The sequence below is a fragment of the Suricata suricatta genome, chromosome 1, assembly GCF_006229205.1.
Source record: "Suricata suricatta isolate VVHF042 chromosome 1, meerkat_22Aug2017_6uvM2_HiC, whole genome shotgun sequence".
Lineage (NCBI taxonomy): Eukaryota > Metazoa > Chordata > Mammalia > Carnivora > Herpestidae > Suricata > Suricata suricatta.
This window is the reverse complement of record NC_043700.1, coordinates 177105978-177126542: the sequence shown is the minus strand read 5'-3', so window position 1 is coordinate 177126542 and position 20565 is coordinate 177105978. Positions and strand designations below refer to the sequence as shown.

Here is a 20565-nt window from a genome sequence, read left to right as displayed (position 1 = left end):
TTATTAAAATGGCTAAGATTGGATGAATGGGTACCCTGGATGCTGGCCCGACTCTGTTACAGTCAGGGTGTGCCCGGAGCAGAAAGTGGAAATGCTTGCCTTTACAAAGTGCCTTGGATTCGTGTCAAGGCCAAGGCCAGTCAAGCGTGATCATTTAATCTGGCTCCTTTCTTGTTTGCGAACACATTTGCATTCTGAGACTTTGGTTCGGGCGAGTCCACGGACTGTTTGCACAATTGCTTGGGCTCCTCTGACTAAAGGGCACAGAGCTTCCATTTGGCTGAGTGTCTGGCTGGCCCTCTTCTGAAAATATGGCTTTCCCTGCAGGCTTTGGATGGGGGGCAGCCACTGCAGCTTACCAAGTGGAAGGTAGGAGACGTTCCTTCCCCTGCACCAGGGCTAGGATGGGTCACTTCTGGTGGGCTCCGTATGCCGAGGGAGGTGGGTGAGGCCGAGGAGGCTAAAGGAAAAGAAGGAAAGGGATTGGTGAGTCTGAAACTGCAGAAGATAAACCGCCACTTTTCACACAGAAGAGGCTCACCTTCCTTTGTCCCTCTCTTTAGGCCAGGGTGGTGGTAGTGGGGGGGGATGACTGAGCTGCACCTGGAATTTCAGTAAGTTCAAGTTTATCTGAGACCTCAGTTTACCTCAGACTAGCTGCTTTTGTCATTGATTTCTTGAACACACTTGCCAAAATTCCCCCCAACAACAACAAGAAATTAATTTCCCCTGTTGGTTGGAAAGATCCTAGGTAAAGTTTTTCAAGGAACACAAGAGACTTTATTAGAGGATGTTCATCCATTGGAAGAGGTGTCCTGTTCTATTTCTAGTGCTAAAGAGCTGAGCCTAATGTAGTGCATGGGCCCGTCTCTGGGCAGCTGAGGAGTACAGGGGACAGCCACAGGGTGTGAGAGAGCACGCTGGACGGAGCTGGAGCCCTGGTCTCGGCCTACGACTCATGGACATGTGTTCCAGAGATACATATCTTTTTCATGTGGGAAACTCTGGGCTAAACAAGCTAAGAGTAGTTTCCTAGAGCTGCTGGAGCAAATAAATTGAGGGGGTTGTTTTCTCACAGTTCTGGGAGCCAGAACAAGTCATATGACTCCCCAGACTTGGGGTCCATCTTTACTTTTTACTAGCTCTGGGTGACTTTGTACAAGTTACTCAACCTCTCTGTGTTTCTTATCTATAATATGAGGGAAATTAAGGTATCCATGTTGTAGCATTGCTGTGAGGTTTAAATAAGATGATGTGGGGTTGCCCGAGTGGCTCAGTTGGTTGAGCATCTGACTCTTGATTTCAGCTCATGTCATGATCTTGCGTTTGTGGGATCAAGCCCCATGTGGGGCTTGGTGGTGAGCATGGAGCCTGCTTGGGATTCCCTTTCTCTCTCTTTCTCTTTCTCTCTCTCACTCTCTCTCTCTCTTTCTCTCTCTTTTCCTGCCCTCTCCTCAGTTCTCTTTCTCTTAAATTAAAAATAAACAACAACAACAATAACAAAAACAACAAAAATAAGATGATGTGTGTCCAATGCTTGGTACTTACTAAGTGCTCAATGCATGATCTTTATATTGAGAGGGCCACAAAAGGATTTCTGAGGACGACTCTCTAGAACTCAGAAATTAACTTGGCCTAAATCTACAATCAGTTATACAAGATAACACTGTAGATGCCAGGTACCAGTTTCCGGGTCCTTTTCACTTACGACCCAGGGTTAACTGTACTGGTCCATTCTGAGCGCCTGTCTTCACAGGGTCTCAGGGTCGCTACAGCTCTTCTGTCTTTTGGAGGCAGTTTGTTCATGCCCTTCCTCACTGGGCTTGCTGCAGCCTTGTTTCAAGTTTTTTATTTGTGGGCTCTAACCTTCCATTGTGCTGTGAACTCCATCAGCAGCGTTGATGTGGGAAGACTGGATCTAACGTGCCTTCTCTTCTTGTCAACTCACAGAACGATTTTTTTTATGTTGTGGTTTTCCACCTATGCTTCTGTGCTGGGTTTGAATCCTAGCTCAAGCACTTACTAACCAACTGACCTTGAGCAAATAACTTAAGCCTCAGTTTCCTTATTTGTAACATTAGGAAAGTGGCCATGCCCACTTTGTAGGTTTGTTCTGAGGATTGCAGAGATTAGTCCGTGTAAGGGGAACACAAGAGCCTGGACCATAAGAGCAGCAACAGTAATCATTGAAAGAACAGTAATTCTTTCTCCTGGCTGTGGTCTCTTCGACTCCTTTACTGACAGGAGAGTTACACTGCCCCACGGAGGGGGAATGGTCATTTCCCCTTTTTCTGCATGTTATACTGTATTCCCTCTTTGCTCGTTCTGGACTGGTTCCACCAGCAGTTGCTGGGAGAGTTGCCGTGGATCCCCCCTTCCACTGTGGCACAGATAGCATTTGCAGGATGTCGAATGGCTTTGTCAGATCAGTGTGACCTGGGACTTAAAAGCTGAAGTCAGCCTGCCACTTTTTGATCCTGAGAATCTTTGAACTCTGAGGTTGCCCTCCTTCTGAACGTCTACAGAACCCATGGAAGAAGTCACATACCCTCAGCAGAGCCGAGGACGAAACGTGAATTGTATTTGTTAAAAAAAAAAAAAAAAAGCCAACATTTTGGCAATTTGTGATAAATCATTGCCATGTATGTCTTTTCACTCTCTTTTAAAACACAGCTCTCTGTGTAGGTATCTTTGGTTTCATACCCTCTTGCTAGCCCTGGGAGCATACTCCCCAGACTCCCCACTGCCCTGCATACCCATGCCTCACCCCCACACAGAAATGAAGGTTTTTAACTCTGTTACTCAGAGTAGAAGGCAAGGTCAGAGTCTTTGTAGGTGGGTCAGGGCAGGACTTTCAGATCCCTGGGTTCTACTGTTATATTGATTACTTGGTTACTAATTTCACTTGACCCTTGGTTCTTCCTTCTTCCTGTCCTTCTGCTGATCTCTTCTGCTCCCATTCAGGCTACTTCCCTGTGTATGGCTTTTAAGGAGGATTTAATGAAATATTTGTTATATAAGAGTTGACTGTGTGGTGCCTTGTGCCTTTTGGAGGAAATCACAATATAAATCTAATAAATAAATAATAAACAAGTGATATAAGCAGGAGGAAATTATGTGTTTTAGGTGAGTTGTAAAGAACGTTGTAAAACCTGTAAAATGTATTTGTTAGACGAAGAGGCAGGGAAAAATGCAGATAATCATTGTTGGTACAGAAGTGAGTCTCATGCAATATTTTAAATTACAAAAAAAATTTCTCACGAGTTTTAACCCTTTGTGAAGTCACCTCTGCCTCTGTTTTTGCCTGGAGGGAATGTGAGACACAAAACAGTAGGTAGCTCAGTGGCATTTTGTTTACTCCCTTGGTAGGCCACAGAGGAGCTATGAACATAACATTTAGGGCCCAATTGTACAGCTCTTACGAGCTTATAACTCCCAGTGATTTCAGGGAGAGCTCTTAAAGGGTGAACATGATCTGCAGAATCTTGCAAAGTCTAGGCAAAGTCTAAACTACTCCGTTAACACTTCCTGGTGGGATCTGAGTTTATGGTGTTTAGGGAGGAAAAGGCCTCAGTTTTATGAATGTCATTATCAACCTTTGATGCTGCACTGGATAGCAATATAATGTTTGGATGTTGATTGAACTTTGACTTTGGCTTTGTGTTGGCAGAAGCTGGGGCTGGGCTCAAACGTGGGCCTTCTGTTTGCCTTGGTGTGTCAAAGATGGGATGCTGTCGTTAAGAAATTTGGAGTAGGGCTCACCAGATCGATCCACCCTTTGTCTGGACCACCTAGGAAAGGAGACAAACAGACTTAAAGCATATTTGTTTACTTCTTGGTGTGTAAGGAAAAAGGAAACATGGACAGGGAAGCATTTATCCATGAAAATTCTCATAGTTTAAAGGGTGATATGACAGAAGCCACCTTTCTTTCTTTCCCCCCAGGTTCAAATTTGTGACCCATAAAAATCTCAGTGATTGCCTACTTTTGTTAAGTTTTTCTTTAGATTCTGGTTTGTTAACATACCATGCAATATTAGTTTCCGGTGTGCAGTATAGTGATTCAGCACTTGCATACGGCATCCTGTGCTCACCACGGCAATGCACTCCTCAATCTACCTCACATATTCAATCCATCCCTGTTTTTGATTGTATCATGAGATTATGTAGGCATCACTGAAAGAGTATGGGCTTGCGCAGGGATGATGTTCAAATATTCATCAACTGACTCACTACCCAAGGAGATGCTGACTGTAAAGAATGGGTATAGACGAGACTGGCACTTGCATTAATTAGAGTGGATGCCAGCCATAAATAACTAGTATGGGACAAACTATCATCTTCGTTGACCTTTAAGAGTAGAGGCACCCACATGAACCAGTCAGAGTGGGGCCACTCTTCTGGGTACTGATTGAATTTTCTCTTGGGCTTATGATTAAGACAAATCTGGAATATGTCTGACTCTATTTGTGTACTACTGGAGAGTTAAATCAGTTAACTTCTCTAAGCCTCAGATTTCTCACCTGTAGAATTTCTAATGCCGATCTCTTCCTACTGAAATTTTATAGGGGGGAATATGGGAGACATTTTTCTTACATTTTGTGCTTCTTTGGATCTGGGTTGATTCCTCAACTTTGTCTTCCAGATCACTAATTTGGACTTTAGCTTTATTCATTCTGCTTTTCACCTTCTCTTGAATATTTAATTGTGGCCATCATAGTTTTAGGTTTTCACATTTAATCTTTGATTGCTTCAGTTTTAAGAAACTGTGTTTTGTTTTCTGGATGTAGTCATACCTCACATCTTCTTAAGAATGCTAGTTTAAAAAATTAAGTTCTTTCTTTCCTTCCTTCCTTCCTCCTGTATAATTTTGAGGTTATTTGCCCATATTTCATGCTATTTGTTTTTGTCAAGTATCTGGTGATCCTTGAGAGCCTGTTCATGTTCATGAATGAAAGATTTTGTTGATATCAGTGTCTGAGTTAGATTGTTTTTAAAAGGCAAATAGTTCTATTTAACTTAAACAGGACTGATTTTATAAGAAGTAGGGTTCTATATAAGTGGGTGGGAACTACTGTAAGTCAGTCTTCTTAAAGGGCTATATATGAGGAGAAAGAGACAAGATTTAGATCTCAGAGAGTTTCAAATAACAAGAATTTTAAAGAAGAAGATTTTTGTTTGCTTTTTTAAGAATTTTGTATTTTTATTAAGTCCATTTTTTCAATTTTATTGAAATGTAATTGACATACAGTATAAATTTATGGTATATAGTATAATGATTTGGCTTAGATTTGGCCGGGAAATGATCACCACAATGAGGCTAGTTAGCATACATCATCTCATATAGATACCCCCTCAAGAAAAATGTATTTTTCCCTTGTGATGAGAACTTTTAGGATCTACTCTCTTAGCACCTGGCAAATGTACCATACAGAAGGGTTTTAGCTGTAGTCATCGTGTAGTCCATTTTGTCTTCAGTACTTATTTTATGTCATAACTGTAAGTTTGTGCCAGTTGACTGTCTTCCTCCAATCCCCAAAGCCCCACCTCCTGCCTCTGGTAACCCAAACCTGCTCTCTTTTTCTATGAGTTTTGTTTGTTTTAAGATTCCACATAAGTGAGATTGTACACTATTTATCTTTCTCTGATTGTTGTTTATTACTTTTATGTTTCCTGTCCCCACTTCTCTTCAAGTTCATTGTTAGCTCAAGAGTTTGTTCTAACTTAACTGTTTTCAGCACCATTGATTAGGATCCTCCTAGCACTTCTCTCATTTTTAGTAAGCATATCTTAGGATTTCAACATGGGATAAGGGAGTACCAACTGCTCTGTTTATAGGGGAGAGGAACCAGTCAAGCCAGCAGTATGATGGATAACGTTTTAATTACCTGGATGATCGCTCTGAGGCCTCCTCTGCTCTCTGCATTGGTTAAACCAGAGATCCCCCAGGGGAACTCCTCTTAATCCTCACCAACCACCTTCAGTGTAAGTTTATGTTGTAATTCTTTGCTTTAGTTTCGTAGGCAATTCTATTTTCTTTCTATTATCTGGAAATATTTTTGTAATGTGGTATTCTACTGGGACAGTTTTTTGTTTCTTTCCAGCTCAGTTGTGAGTTTTCTTTTTATTTACTATCATTTAAATGGGATGGTAAGGAAGAGAAATTAAATATGTATACTCCATCCCCCACCTTGAACTTGAACATGAGTTAATATGTGGAAGTAGCTCATAAGCCATGAAAAATTGTTCCAAATTAACAAGTGAATTTCTCTCTTCTTTTCCTTACCATTATCATTTTCCTCATCATCACTAACACATCCAACCTCTGCACATTGTTTAGTCTTATGCTTTTTAGACAATGTAAGGGGAGAAAGTAAAATATTTAGATAGTATGAGAAAAGCCATGGTGGGGGAGGAGTACTCTGACCTACAAAGCCACATGTCCAGGCATCTCCTTCTGAGGTCATTGCTCTAAGCCATTTGCACTTTTCATCATTTCTTCCCTCCTTTGTTTGTCAACACGCAGACTATCCATGTACCAAAATTTCTGTTGCCTCCATTGGTTTCACAGACAGTGATCAAAGGTATCTACTGCCATCCCTATTGGCATATGTGAGTTATTTATGGACAAGTGTCTGCCTACTTGTGTATTCTTAAATAGTCAGATACTCAATGGACTGAGCCACTCAGCCATTCCATACCTGTGTATTCTTTTGTTTCAGCAGGGTTCTGAATACAGAATGGATGCTTATTACATATGCTTAGAAAAAAAAATTTTTATTATGAAAGTAATACAATTGTAGAAAACTTAAAATTTATAAATAAACAAGAAATAAAACCATTCAGAGAGATATTTTCAACTTTTGAGTATATACTTCTAGTCTTTTTGTATATATGCATAAACTTTGTTTAAAAGTTTATTCATTTATTTTTGAAAGAGAGGGTGTGTGTGAGTGGGGGAGGGGCAGAGAGAGGGAGAGAGAGATTGAGAATTCCAAGCAGAGAATCCCAACTTGGGGCTCAATCTCACAAACTGTAGAGATCAGGACCTGAGCTGAAATCAAGAGTCAGAAGCTTATCCAATTGAGCCACCCAGACGTACCCATCCATAGACTTTTATGCACACATACCCTTTCATATTTTTCACCCTAATAGGAGGGTTCTAGAAATGGCTTTTTTATGACACTTGCAGCTATCTTGGTAAACTGTAACATGTCTGCATCTTTTGTCATCATCCTGTGCTTTTTCTTTCTTATCTGTCTTTCTATAGTTGCTCATGGATATTACACAAAAAGCTAAATGTGAGTCAATATATTTAACCTGGAAAACCAAGAAAAAAATTGCTGTACCTCAATCATTTGTTTGGAGTATGGATTCTATATGTTAGCGTACATATTTGTACATGAGGTTTTTTGTTTTGTTTGTTTTGTTTTTTTGTCACCATCAAATTCATCAGTTAAGATGGGACATTTGTTTATTCGGATGAATATGTGCCAGCATTGTACTGGAAAGTAAAAACCATTACTTGTGCTGTTCCTTCCTGGGCCTGCCCATCTGGTAGGGGTTGCTTTCCAGGTAAGTTCACTGGTGCACAAGGTCAAGTGGTTCTCCAGAAATTATTAGGCCATCACGCAATGCCCAAGCCAGCACTCTGGGACTCTTATTAGACAATTCCTCTTACTGTCTTCTTTATTTAACCAATTATTTTTTATTCTATCTCTTCTTAACCTCTTGGTTACACCCTCTTCTCCATTACTACTTTCTTTTATTTAGTTCTGGAACTCACTGGTGCCTATCTTCTTGAAATATCCTTCCGTCCTCTACACTCCTGCCATCTCTCCAGCACAATGCTTATAGTGTGGTCTGTTAAAATTCTGACCACATCATCCCACTTCGTGAAAGATAACAAGAGCTCCGAAATTAAACTGGCCAGGTTTGAATACTGGCTCTACCACTTATCAGTTCTGGGATCCTGGGAGATACCTAAACTTCGCAGGCCTCAGGTTCCTCATTTTTAAAATGGGAACAATAATAGTGCCTATCTTGGGGTTGTTGTAAACATTAAATGTGTTTATTAACATCAAATTCTTAGAGCGGTCTTGGGCAACCTGTATGTGTTTAGTAAATTTTAACAATGGTTAAAAACAATATTATTGCTTTCTTACCTTCTACAGAATCATTTCTGAGCTTCTGGCATGGCATAGAAAAAAAAAAAAAAAAAACCTCTGTAATTTTACTTCTCATTACATCCCCAGCTTCACCTCTTGCTTTTCTTCATTTTTATCTTCTTCTTTGACCAAGATGAAGCACATGCCATTCTTTAAATGTGCCATGCCCTTCACGTACTGCTGAACGCATTGCTCCCTCCACTTGGACGCACTCCTGAGTGTTGGCATGAGCAGAGACCAACAGGGGACAGAGGTCCAGGACTTCCACCTTCCAAGCTGGAGCTTTTCTTACTCCAACACACTGCCTCTTTCATCTCTATCCTTTACACTCTTCTTCTGAGTATGTGACCATGAACTTGGTAGAGGTAGTAAGGGGCAGGGGATGGAGTGGAGCAAAGGGAACCCCTGAAAGAGGTTTTTAGTACACACGAACAGTCTGTTCTTGTATTAAATATTTGAAACAACATGTTTTTTTTTTACATGGGGGCATTTGGACATGACTCCATGGTTGTAAAGAAGACTCCCATCATAAAAAGTGTTGATGTGGATATTGTATCTGTGTGTTGGTATTTTGGATGGCATGGGTGGTCATCACTGGTAATGGCTGGAGCTCTGTTTTTTCCTCCTACTGTGCTACGTGGGTCTCTGCCTCGAGGTGCCCTAAACCAGCTGAGCACATCTATATTGGCTTTGGATCTTTCTCAAGGTGCCTGATCTTCCTTTCATTAGTGTGGATAATCAGAGTTTGATTGTAAAGTATGCCCAGGCCAAATACAAGGGCTTTTAAAATTGTCTGCTGTTTTAGATTATCCAGGCCACTGATCCCCCTTCCTTAGCATGGATAATTGAGAGTGGACTGGGCTGAAGAATGTTAAGCAGAACCAATTGACAAAATAAATGAGATTTTAAAAATCCTTTACATTTTAATAATGGAAAAAAAAACAAGCTAGGTTTTCTTTTCTTCTTCTTTTTCAATCTAAAAGGGCCTATTTTATATTTTGAAACTATAAATTTATTTGGTTTTACCTTGATTCAAAATAGGAAAATATTTTCTATGATGCCCATTTAAAAACCTATTTAAAACATATACTAATTATAATAGGCACTTGATGGAGTTAGGGGAAACATTGAGAATATAGACAAGGGGTTGGATAGTTTCAGAGTCAATGTCAAATCTTCCTATACCTAGGTTTATGTTTCATCTAGGTAGCAAGGAGAGGGTGGTAGTCACTTCAGATTCTGAAAATCTCTCTCTTGATAGTAGAGGCTATAATCCTTCAACACTAATGAGCAATAATCATGTAGAGAAGGGCATTTTTTGAATGTATGTATAAGATTAACAGGGTTCTGATCCCTGTATGAATGTCTGAGCTAATGCACTTCTCATTTTCATCCTCTTGTCTCCCCCCATGTACCCCTGAGCACAGGGAGAAATGTATTTACATGTCACTTGACTGGGAATTTAGAGGACATTTTCTCAAAGGAACAATGTTGTAAATAGGGGTAGGTGTCACTGAATACTCTTCAGGTGTGTAATGAGATAAATAGATTTTGGGGGTTGACTTGGGAATTTGAACATAATGTAAGAGGCAATGGTGAGTTTCTGGGCAGGTGACTCATAAACAAGGTTTTTGAAACATTACACATTTTTATGTTGGGAATTGCCAAGCTAAGGCTTCAAGTCTCCCAAAACACCCATGAATAATCATTTAAATATAGGCTTTGAGACTTGGGGGGAAAAGCGCATTATTTACTCTAAAGACAACAATCTTCCTTTGGAGTCGTTGTAGTCTATCATACAGATGCATACTAGGGGATCTTTGAAAGAGCAACATTTTCTCTTGATGGGCCATTACTTCGTATATCTTACAAATTATTACCTGGGTTTAGATTGCAGGCACAGTTTAGAGATGTACATCAACCACTCTGTAACACAATGTGGGAGACTAAACCTCTTTCACAGGGGGAACTGTGACCCCTGCCTTTGGCCGTTGCCTACTTTGTTTGCATAAAGAACAAGATATGGGGATGGAGGTGATGGAGACTCTAATGTATCCTTTGGTTCCCCGCAATGCTGAGAACTTGGCAAATGTTGGTACACAAGAAATCTTGTTCGACTGATTTAGTGAAGGGAGAACTGAGGCGTTCTCAGCGTAGATATTAGACAGCTGAGACGAACATCTGCCAGAGTCACCCCCGTGTACTCTCTGTGGCTTAAATAAAGACAAAATGTAACCACACAAACTGTAATATGGTTGGCTTGATGTTCGATGATGACTTTGGAGAGCAGTTGTGCCAGAAGAGACACAAAAGGTCTATTTCCGTGATGCACTGGAAGACCTGGTTTCCTGACTTGAGTTAATTAAAAGGAATGAATATTGTTTTGAGTTACTGCTGTGTAGTTCATTCCAGGTAACATTTATTTCCTGTGGGTGCTAGAGCATGGAGATGTAAAAAAGTAAATAAAATGATCATTTGAATCCAACAGTCTAGTGAGGGAGAGAAGCACCTGTGTGACCGGGAGATGATGTGACAAGCCAAGAGTAGAACAAACAAAAGACTAGTGGAGCATCGGTGGGAGGGAGGGGATACAAGATGAAAATGGGAGCGGCTTTATGGGCATTGAAGTTGGGCTTTTAAGAATCAGTTTGTTTTGTTTTGTTTTCAGGGATAGACACTAGGAAAAGCATATCACCAGAGGAAACACTTTGAGTTTTGGGGGAATATGCAGTTTTTGAGGAATGATTGAATCGCTTCTAGTAAAGTACATAAAAGTTTAGAATTCTAATATTTTATTTTAAATTTTTTACATGTTTATTTTTGAGAGAGGGAGAGACAGAGTGCAGACTGTGGAGGAGCAGAGAGAGAGGGAGACACAGACTCTGAAGCTCGCTCCAGGCTCTGAGCTATCAGTACAGAGCCCTGTGCAGGGCTCAAACTCCTAAGATCTGAGGCAAAGTTGGACACTCAACCAACTGAGCCACCCAGGCACCCCTGGATTCTAATATTTTAGAATGTATTAGGATCACCTAGAGTTCTTGTTAAAATGTAGATTTGGATGCTATATAACACCACTATTTATAGATAGGGCCTGGGAATTTACATTTTTTATAAGTACTCTGTATAATGGTTTATGCTTTGAGAAAGACTGCCGCAGGCTGTTTTCTGATGATAGGGTGAATGGTAGGACCCGAAGCTAGAAAGGTAAAACAGGTCCATGTTGTGATGTATATAATGTACCAAGCTAAGGAGTTGGTGTTAGGATTGTGTGCAAAAGGTTCTTGGTGGCCATAAAATATCCTTAAGCAAAGGGAATCATGTGATGAGGTCTGAATGTTAGAAGGAGTTTGACTGCAGTGTGGAGAATGAACTGGAGGAAGGAGAAATCGGAGCTCGAGAGCAGTGATGAACAGGTGATGATGATGGCCTGAATTCTGGTGGAGGGGGCAGAATGGAGGAGGAAGCATAAAGAGACATCACTGGGGGAGAACAGAGAGGGTATGTTCACAAATATAACACAGGGCGGGAAGGAAGTAGGAGGAAGACTAAGGTGACCTTTGCGATTGTAGTTTAGGCGACTGGCTGGCTGATGGCACTATTAACAGAAATACATTTGGAAATTGTGTGGCAGAAAGTGGAATAGGTCCAATGAGGGTTTGAGATTCCCTTAGGGTATTTGAATGGAAATCCTGGAAGATGACTGGAAATTCGTACCTCCATTTCAGGTTGGATTTGCTGGTGGTCACTGGTGTCTAGCTGAGAGTTGAAGTCATAGCAGGTGACTGTGGTTGAAATAGGGCTACAGAGGGAAATGAAGAGAGGAGCAAAGGTTGCAAAGTCTGGATTAAGTGCTGTAGAAGAACTCAGAAGACTCAGAAGGAACCCACATGGAACTGACATTCTTTCAGAACTTTAGACTGCTAGAAGGAACTTTAGAAACCTTCTAATCCAGTGGTTTTAAAATACTTTTTAATGCAGCAGCACTAAGAAAATCTGACTCTGAACTCTAACAGAAGAGATACCGATGGAGCTTCTCTGGCTGAAGGGAAGCTGGGTGGACTTTGCCTGTCCAACCATTTCCTTCTTTATTCTTTCCCACATGGTGACTCTTGACTCTGCTCCAGGAAGCATGGTTTTTAAAACATCCTGTAGGAGCCAGAGAGAGAGGGCACCTGGGTGGTTCAGTGGTTGAGCATCCAACTTTGGTTCAGGTGATGATGATCTCACAGTTGGTGAGTTCAAGCCCCACATCGGGCTCTCTGCTGTCAGCACAGAGCCTGCTTTGGACCCTCTGTCCTCTCTCTGCCCGTCCCTCACTTGCACCCTCTCTCAAAACATTAAATAAACATTAAAAAAAAGAGCGATGGATTGGCATGATCAATGTCACAAAATCATTAGTGACAGAGGGGGAATATGATGGGATAAGGCCCACAAGAAACAAAGCAACAAAAGGCAATGTGGAATTCACAGCCGAAACGAGTGGTGCAGACAGTATGTGGTTTCAAGGCGGACAAGGGAGTGGTTAACATTCTCATTGTGATAATCAGGGAAGGAGCTGCAGAGGTCGTAGACTTTTAAGGGGTAAGAAAACATTTAGAGATTTCGTTTCTTGCCTGTCGAAAAGTCAGAGCCTAAGGTTTGTGCTGGGTTGGAGAAAGCTAGGAAGTATTTCCAACTTCTGTAAAATTGAGGCAGCTGGCATATATGTGACATCATAATTATTGCTCAGACCCTACTCAAATTTCAGTAAAAGGGGAAGTTTAATGATGGGACAAGCTGAAGAATCAGTGAAGGACAACAATAATTTTCCTTTCTACGTGGGAAAGATTTGGAGGAGGGAAGCTTGTTTGGGAAGTAAGGTCTTGGTACCTTGTCTTCAAGTTATCACTGCAAGGCCAACATGCTCTTCTTGTTAGAAGAGTTTTGGGGATTTACCAATGGCACATCCCTTTATACTCTCAATTGACATACTGTGGAAACTTTGTAGCTACCATAATCATCTTTTAACATGAAAAGTCCAGAAAACTCTGTCCTCAAGGAGTTGTTTTGAGACTTTAGTAGATATCTCCCAAGACTGAAGACTGAGGGGACCTTAGGGACCTTGAGGAAAGTCAATTAGTTTATGAGTTGAAGAAACCTCAAATTATTCTAAATGGCATTTGCTGCTCTCAGAAAGTTCTGTTCTTGAATAACCAAGCTGCTGCAAGTTCCATGCTGGTGTTCTTGCTCAGAAAGATGCTTATGGGGTATAAATCTTTTTAAGTGCGTTTTATTGTACCAATTGTTTCATTTAGAAAAAGCCCATTAGTTTGTTATTAAGTGGTCTATTTAATAGTGTCAATAAATTCTAAAATTGGAGACTGGGTATTGTTACTTTGGATGTTTTAATGGCCCCAATGTTTAAGTTCCTTGGCCTTGACTCAATTACTTGACCTTTGTTTTAAGGGCTTGGAAAAATCCTCCAACTACCCGGAGTTGATGCAGTGGCTCTTCATGTATGTGATACAAACATGAAAAATATTTGAATAAGTTAGCTTATTGACTTTCACAAGCAATGTGGTCTTGTTTTGTTCCATAATTTCCTTAAGACTTACTTCTCTCAGGTGGGTAATATCTACCTTTTGGAGTTTATTAGGAATAATACATGAAATAACTCAGGTAATGTCTTAGCATGCAACTTGGCATTAGAAAAAAAACTCAGTAGATGTTAATCCTTATTATCATGCAGACTACCATCCTGACCACCACCAGCATCAACACCATTGTCATTGCCATCAGGTGGTGAGTCACACTGGGTCCTTCAGGAAGCAAAGGCCAGGATGGTGTTGATCATGTAAGAAGTTTATTCTCCATGAGGAAAGTGGAGTGGGAAGAGGCTGGGATGCAGATCTGACAAATTTAGGAGAGAGGGAAGGAAGAAGGAAGTTTGAGTGAAGCATTTAGACTGCATGACAGCTCCAGGGAAAGCTCAGCCTGGTCTAAGGAAGTCCTGGAGCCAAAGTCACCTGTCAGGAAGTCCCACATCTCCCAGGCACAGGCTTGTCATGGTAGCCTCACCACACTCCACACTGGCTGGGGACAGCCAGGGGAAGTGTGGCCTCAGTGCAAAGGCCAGCACTTGTGACAGAGGATTTCAGGGCTCAGAGGTACGGCCCTTGGTCAACTCTTCTCCCTGAGGTTGGCAGTCTGTAAATGTGTTCTTTTTTTTTTTTTAATAGTTTATTGTCAAATTGGTTTCCATATAACACCCCCACCCCCTTCTCCCCACAAGTGCCCCCCTCCATGACCATCACCCCCTCCCTCCCTTGTCCTCCCGCTTCAGTCCATGGTTCGTCTTCAGTATTCAGTAGCCTCCCTTGATCTGTGTCCCTCACTCTCCCCTGCTCTCCTTCCCCCTTCCTCTCCCCATGGTCCCCTGCCAGGTCTCTCCTGTTAGACCTATGAATGCAAACATATGGTATCTATCCTTCTCTGCCTGACTTATTTCGCTTAGCATGACACCCTCAAGGTCCATCCACTTTCCTACAAATGGCCAGATTTCAGTCATGGTTGTGAGTGATTTTAAAAATCTTCCAATTTTTTGCTCCTCTATACTAAAGCTGCCTTACTTTAACTTAAAGAAGATGTAAAATAATGAATTTAAAGTATTTTCCTCTGCGTTACCTGAAGTGTTTGAGACTGGCCCAATCTCAGGGTAATTCCCAGCTTTTCACACTTTGTTGCAATGTTTTGTGTTACAGCCACACGGTTACCGCATCTGAACCTTTCCACGGAAAGTTTTGCTGTTCTGCTCCAACTTTAATTTCTATTTAGAAACCTGATTTGATTAAAGAGTGAAAGTTTAAGTGTTTGTAACAGGATTCAATTAAAATAGGTCATTCTTGGGGCTCTGAAAATGGTAACTGGCCTTGGGCAAATTGGAACAAAAGTTGTAAAATTCAGTTGGATGCATCACAACATTTACCATCTTTAAGGAGGACGTTTTGCCTAATAGATTCAATTTAGAAATATTTAGTGTAGGTCATCAGCTTAAGCACCTAAAAAATGTGTTTGTTTGTTTGTTTCTCTCCCTTTCGTCATAGCTAGGATCTGGACACCTGGACTCTGATCTACAAAATAAACAATTTGCAGCGGGACCTTGAAGAAAGTCAATTAGTTTCTGTGACTTTACCAGTAGGTTAAAAAGGAGATTGTAATATTGGTGAATAATGTGCTTAGAGATGTTTGCATAAAAGATGCTTTGTCATTGTAAAGTATCATTGAATATTTATGGTCTATCAGACTGAGCCAAATGGCCCAGAGGAAAAAACAGTCAGATTTATGTAAAGCTTGTTCAGTGTCCCAGATACTTCAGGATGGGTGCTCTATATATGAATGAATAAATAAATGGTATAAACATTATTTTAAATTTTGAAGGTACATCAATATGATCTGGGGTGTTAGCCAACGTACCTGACCTATGACATTGAAAGGAAATGTCTGCCTCCAGGTAACTATTTCAATCTCATAAATATTTTTAAAGCCAGAGGCACTGATGGTATGAAATGTTTTCTTAGAGTTTTGTGTCTGCAAATAAAGGTAAATTATATCTTTACCTAAAACCTACAAGAAGTTATTGTCCGTCATCCACAGGGCTGCTCTGAGAATTCTGAGATTGTGAATCTTATACATCTTTTTTTCCCCCTTTCTCTTAAAAGATGTTTACCTCACTGTCTGTACAGTAGTTTTCTATCACTTTATGTGAGAAATCTGAGCCTCAAAGAAATAATAATAAAAAAACTAGCGGTAAACACTGCCCAAGGACTTAATGGATCTTCCTGAGCCACACAATGCAGATGTATTGGGACATAAATAGGTGATAGGAGATAAGAGGCACAGAAGCAATTTGTCTGGATTGGGTCACTGCTTAATCCAAATGGCTTCAGCACGAGAATTCATGAAACGTGACAGCGGGCCAGGAGGCACTTGCTGTGACATTTCGGATTCCCCCATCTCTTCTAATTAACCATTTCAAGTGTATAACAAAACCTAGATCACATACAGATTTAGTAAGACCCGTCGGTACCGAGGGTAGACCTGTCTGGAGGGGATGGATGGTCCTGCTCTCCTCAGGCAATGGACCATGGCTCTGTAATACCTCAAGTTGGGCTTTTAATTTCTGTGCTACATTAGTTCTGAAGAGCATCTTTCCAGAAGACAAAAGCTGTAGCAGAGCTGCTTTATGACGCGCCCTGCCGTTAGAGGCACTTGGGTATATTGCGTGTGTCTAAACACCCCTTAGCAAGTCTAACGAGATACTTGAAAACATGAAAACCACATAGAGAAAAGGCTTGCTAACACGGGAGTGACAGGAATAATAACAATAACAATAAGAGCTGCCTTTTTTTTTTTTTAAATAACTACTATTTGCAGCACGCCAGACATTTTGCACACTTCTATATAATTATTCCCTTTTCACAGATGAGGACACAGACTCAGAGAAGTAAAGTTATCTGGGGTGAATTAGCATATGGGGGTTCTGGAAATATTTTTTAATCACAGGAAAAAAAACCCAAATTCCTACTGAGCAGGTTGTCAGGAGTTCCTGACCCATTGATTTGTGGGCTCAGAATTCTTTAGGGTGCAAATATCTGGACATGACCCGTCCCTCCTCAGGTCAGTGTCTCCAAGTTTACTCACCCCCACCTCTTCTCACTACTCTTGGGAAATGGGAACCAGGATTTAAAGCCTGCCTCTGTATATGCAGCATTGTGTGATCCATAAATATTTGTTGGTATGATAACAGATTCCATTGACTCTGAAGACTGTGATTTTTATTAGTCAAAAAAGGATGCCATTAGCCCCTTTTCACAAATGCCAGATTTATAAAGGCATTCTAGAAAACATATGTTAAAATGGAATTATTTAAAATAAGACAATTGTATTTAACTGACAAACAGAGTGTATTTAGCTGGTGCAATTCATAGGGTAGATTTAGGAAGCCCCCCCCCCCCTTTCCTTGCTTAGTTGTATTGCATAATGAAAATCTGATTGGTGATAGGAAAATAATGAAAAGCAAATTACTGCTCATAAAATCTTTGAGTTGATTTGCTATTGGAACCAGGCCAGGCAAATTCCTAAAGGCTGAGGTTTTTGGGGAGTATTTTATGTCTGCCGTGATGTCACTAGGAAGTTACAGATTAACAGCATGGTGTTCTTTATAATTTTCATGTGGCAGAGGGCGGAAAGAGTTAAAGGGTTGAAATGTTGCAAAGAGTATTTCTTCTGGGGCAGGAGAGGTTTGAATGTAGGGCACCTTTTGCATTTTAAGCACTTATGTTTGATCCCTTGTCCCACAGTTATGTAATAAAAGAACCTTATTATTAATTTTAAAGGGAAACAGAATAAAAGGCTACTGAGAAAAATACTTGCCCCTAGGGGACAGCTTTTCCAGTGCATGCTGTCCAGGAGCCATTTCCCCTGCCCCAGAGTTCTAGAACAAGATGAATGCCCTTCTCGGGGTGCTGAGAATCCAGAATGACGACTGAGTGTGGGAAGCAGAGGGACTGTAACGCTGTGTAGACAGGATTCACCGCATGCCCAACGGGCTTGAGTGGTCCCTAGCCAGAGGAGCCAGGGCAGTGAGGCAGTCAGCTCGTCCTGCCTGATAAGAGAACATAAGGAGGCCAGCAAGACAAGGTGGGCCCCTAAAAAGACTGGCTACTTGGAGGTCTCTTCTTAGGAGAGACAGCATAGGCTAGAGTGGTGGGTACAAAAACCATTTATTACAATTACACACTACCTCCTGGTGAGCCAGTTCCATAAATGCATCAACTCCGATAATACATCCAATAAATTTTCTCAGCCACGCTATGAAGTAGGACAATCCAGCTAAGGAAACTGAGGCACAGAGAGGTGGGGGGGAATTGCCTAAGGTCACAGAGATAGTAAGGCATAGAGATAAATTAATATGGTTATAGAAAATGAATCAGAGCACAGCCTCCATTCAGTGACCCCAGGCTTACAGTTTTACTTTCCCCAGTTACCTATGCTTTCCTCCAAACCCTTAAAATTAAGGAAAACTCAGATCCCTCCCGTTTAAGTGGGGGGTGATATCAGTGGCAGAAAGTGTGGGATGCAGTTCAGGACATGCTGCGGCACCTTGGAAGCTGAAGGCATTTGAGAAAACAGCAGGACTGGGAAGGTCACTCTGAGCTCCCCCCACTTCTCCCCGACACAGGTCATAAAATGCTCATGTGAGAGGTGTCTTCACTACACCTGCAGGAAAGAGCATCCTTATCTCTGAAGACAGAGGGACACTGAGCAGAGTCCAAATAAATAGACCTTGCTAACTTTCCCCCCATTTCCTCCCTTTACCTCATGCTCCATGACCTATCATATTCCTCCACAACTGTCCACCCTTCATCAAACCTGGCATAAAAATACTCAGGTTTAACCATTTCTTCGGGTCTTCATTTCCTATGAAGGCTCCCAGGGCATGTAACACTTAAATGCATGCTTTTTGCCTGTTAATCTGTCTTTGTCAGTTTATTTAAAAACATTTTTTAATGTTTATTTTATTTTTGAGAGAGACAGAGCATGAGTGGTGGAGAGGCAGAGAGAGAGAGAGAGACAGAGAGAGACAGAGAGAGAGACAGAGAGACATAGAATCTGAAGCAGGCTCCAGGCTCCAAGCTGCCAGCACAGAGCCTGATGCGGGGCTCAAACTCATGAGCTTTGAGATCGTGACCTGAATTAGTCAGGTGCTTAACCGACTGAGTCACCCAGATGCCTCTCTGTCTTTGTCAGTTTAATTTTCAGACCCAGCCGGGGACCCTGAGAGGGTTGAGGTAAACTTTTTTTCCTTCTCTATAGACGTAGAGTTCTTGTCCCGTTGTAAGGCTTAATGAATGATAGCTATTATTATTATCATGATGCTTTTTCCAGTATAACGTTCCATCCTCCCAAGTGGGGCTCAGATTAGCATAGCGGCAATCAGAAACTAAAGCTGGTTCAGATTACTTCAGTGTTCTGATGGATGAAGAGAAGAGTGGGGGTTTTTCTTCAAAGACAGAGAAAAGTGTCTTTCACCAGATAGCATGTTTCGATGCATAAATAGCTGAATGCAAAGAGACTTAATTGAAAGATAAGAATAATTATAGCAGAATAGCAGAGGCAAAAGCAGTTAAGACAAAAAGCTGCATATGTTAAACAGGACTAAAGTAAATGAAAAGGGAGTGTAAGAAGGCTTTGTAGCTAAACACATTATGATCATCAGAAAACAACAACACGACAAGTGCAGAGTTGGAGCTCAAGGGTCGAGTCCCAGAAGCAGGACTGAAATATTTCCTCTCACCATTTATTTCTAGAAGAATTTATCACTTCCCCAAATTACTAAATCAGTAGTTAAGTTATATCCATGTTCTCTTACTCATTACACAGTGCAGTCCACATGTAGGACACTCAGGGCACGGTCTTGTTCTTTTTTTTTTTTCAATTCGACTCCATGCCCAATGTGGGGCTTGAACTCATGACTCTGAGATCAAGAGTTACATGCTCTACTGACTGAGTCAGCCAGGAGCCCCTCAGCACACACTCTTAAAAATAGCTTTGTCTTTTGGGGTGCCTGGGTGTCTCAGTTGGCTAAGCACCTGACTTCAGCTCAGGTCATATCTTCTGATTTGTGAGTTTGAGCCTCACATCGGGTTCTGTGCTGACAGTTTGGAGCCTGCTTTGGATTTTGTGTGTGTGTGTCTCTGCCCCTCCCCTGCTTGTACTCTGTCTCTCTCTCTCAAAAATAAAATTTAAAAATGTTTAAAAAATAACTTTTTTCTTTTTTGTTGTTGTTTGTTTTGTTTTTGTTTTTGTTTTTGTTTTTTTGCCCAGTGTCTCTTCACAATTGGTGGGGGTAGCTCTTCTCTGCTCTTTAGAAATAAACACAGGTGGGCACGGTGATCTTAAGGCTTATTTTGTGCTGGATATTTTCTCTTTGATCGTTCAGATCTACTCTCCACGCCTCTGCTCTTGGCCTCAGGCAGCCAACCCATACTGACGTCATTATCCTTTGACTTCAGTTTGGATTTGATCAATGGGAAGTATTAGTGGGAGATAGAGTCAGGGGGGAGGAGAGAGAAGGCAGAATATTTATTCTTCTGGTTCCCTCCCTGCTGGATTGTAGCGGGTTGGCCGTGTCCCTGAGCTAAGGGCCCCTCTTCTGCCAGGCGGCCCTTGGCAAGCAGCTGCTCCCTACAGGTTTTGGAGATCTGCCGTGCCCCAGCCCCTTCCCGGGAGCTGACGACTCCGTGCTGTCTCAAGCCCCAGGGCACACACTATCCCATGTTGCTTTCCCCAACCCTGCTCACACCATTGTAAATAGTCCTTTATGAATCTCTCCTCTATTAGCCAGTTTGAGCGCCATC

The 20565-nt window shown here is 41.4% G+C and overlaps 1 protein-coding gene across 1 annotated transcript in view; it reads left to right on the top strand.

Annotated features, from left to right (window-relative positions):
* Positions 1–311: 311 nt before the first annotated feature.
* Positions 312–20565, top strand: part of LOC115285890 (cytosolic beta-glucosidase) — a 110865-nt gene continuing 90611 nt past the window's right edge. Inside the window, exon 1 of the mRNA XM_029932588.1 lies at positions 312–369. Within this exon, the coding sequence (XP_029788448.1) occupies positions 312–369 (58 nt within the window). The remainder of the gene's footprint in view (positions 370–20565) is intronic.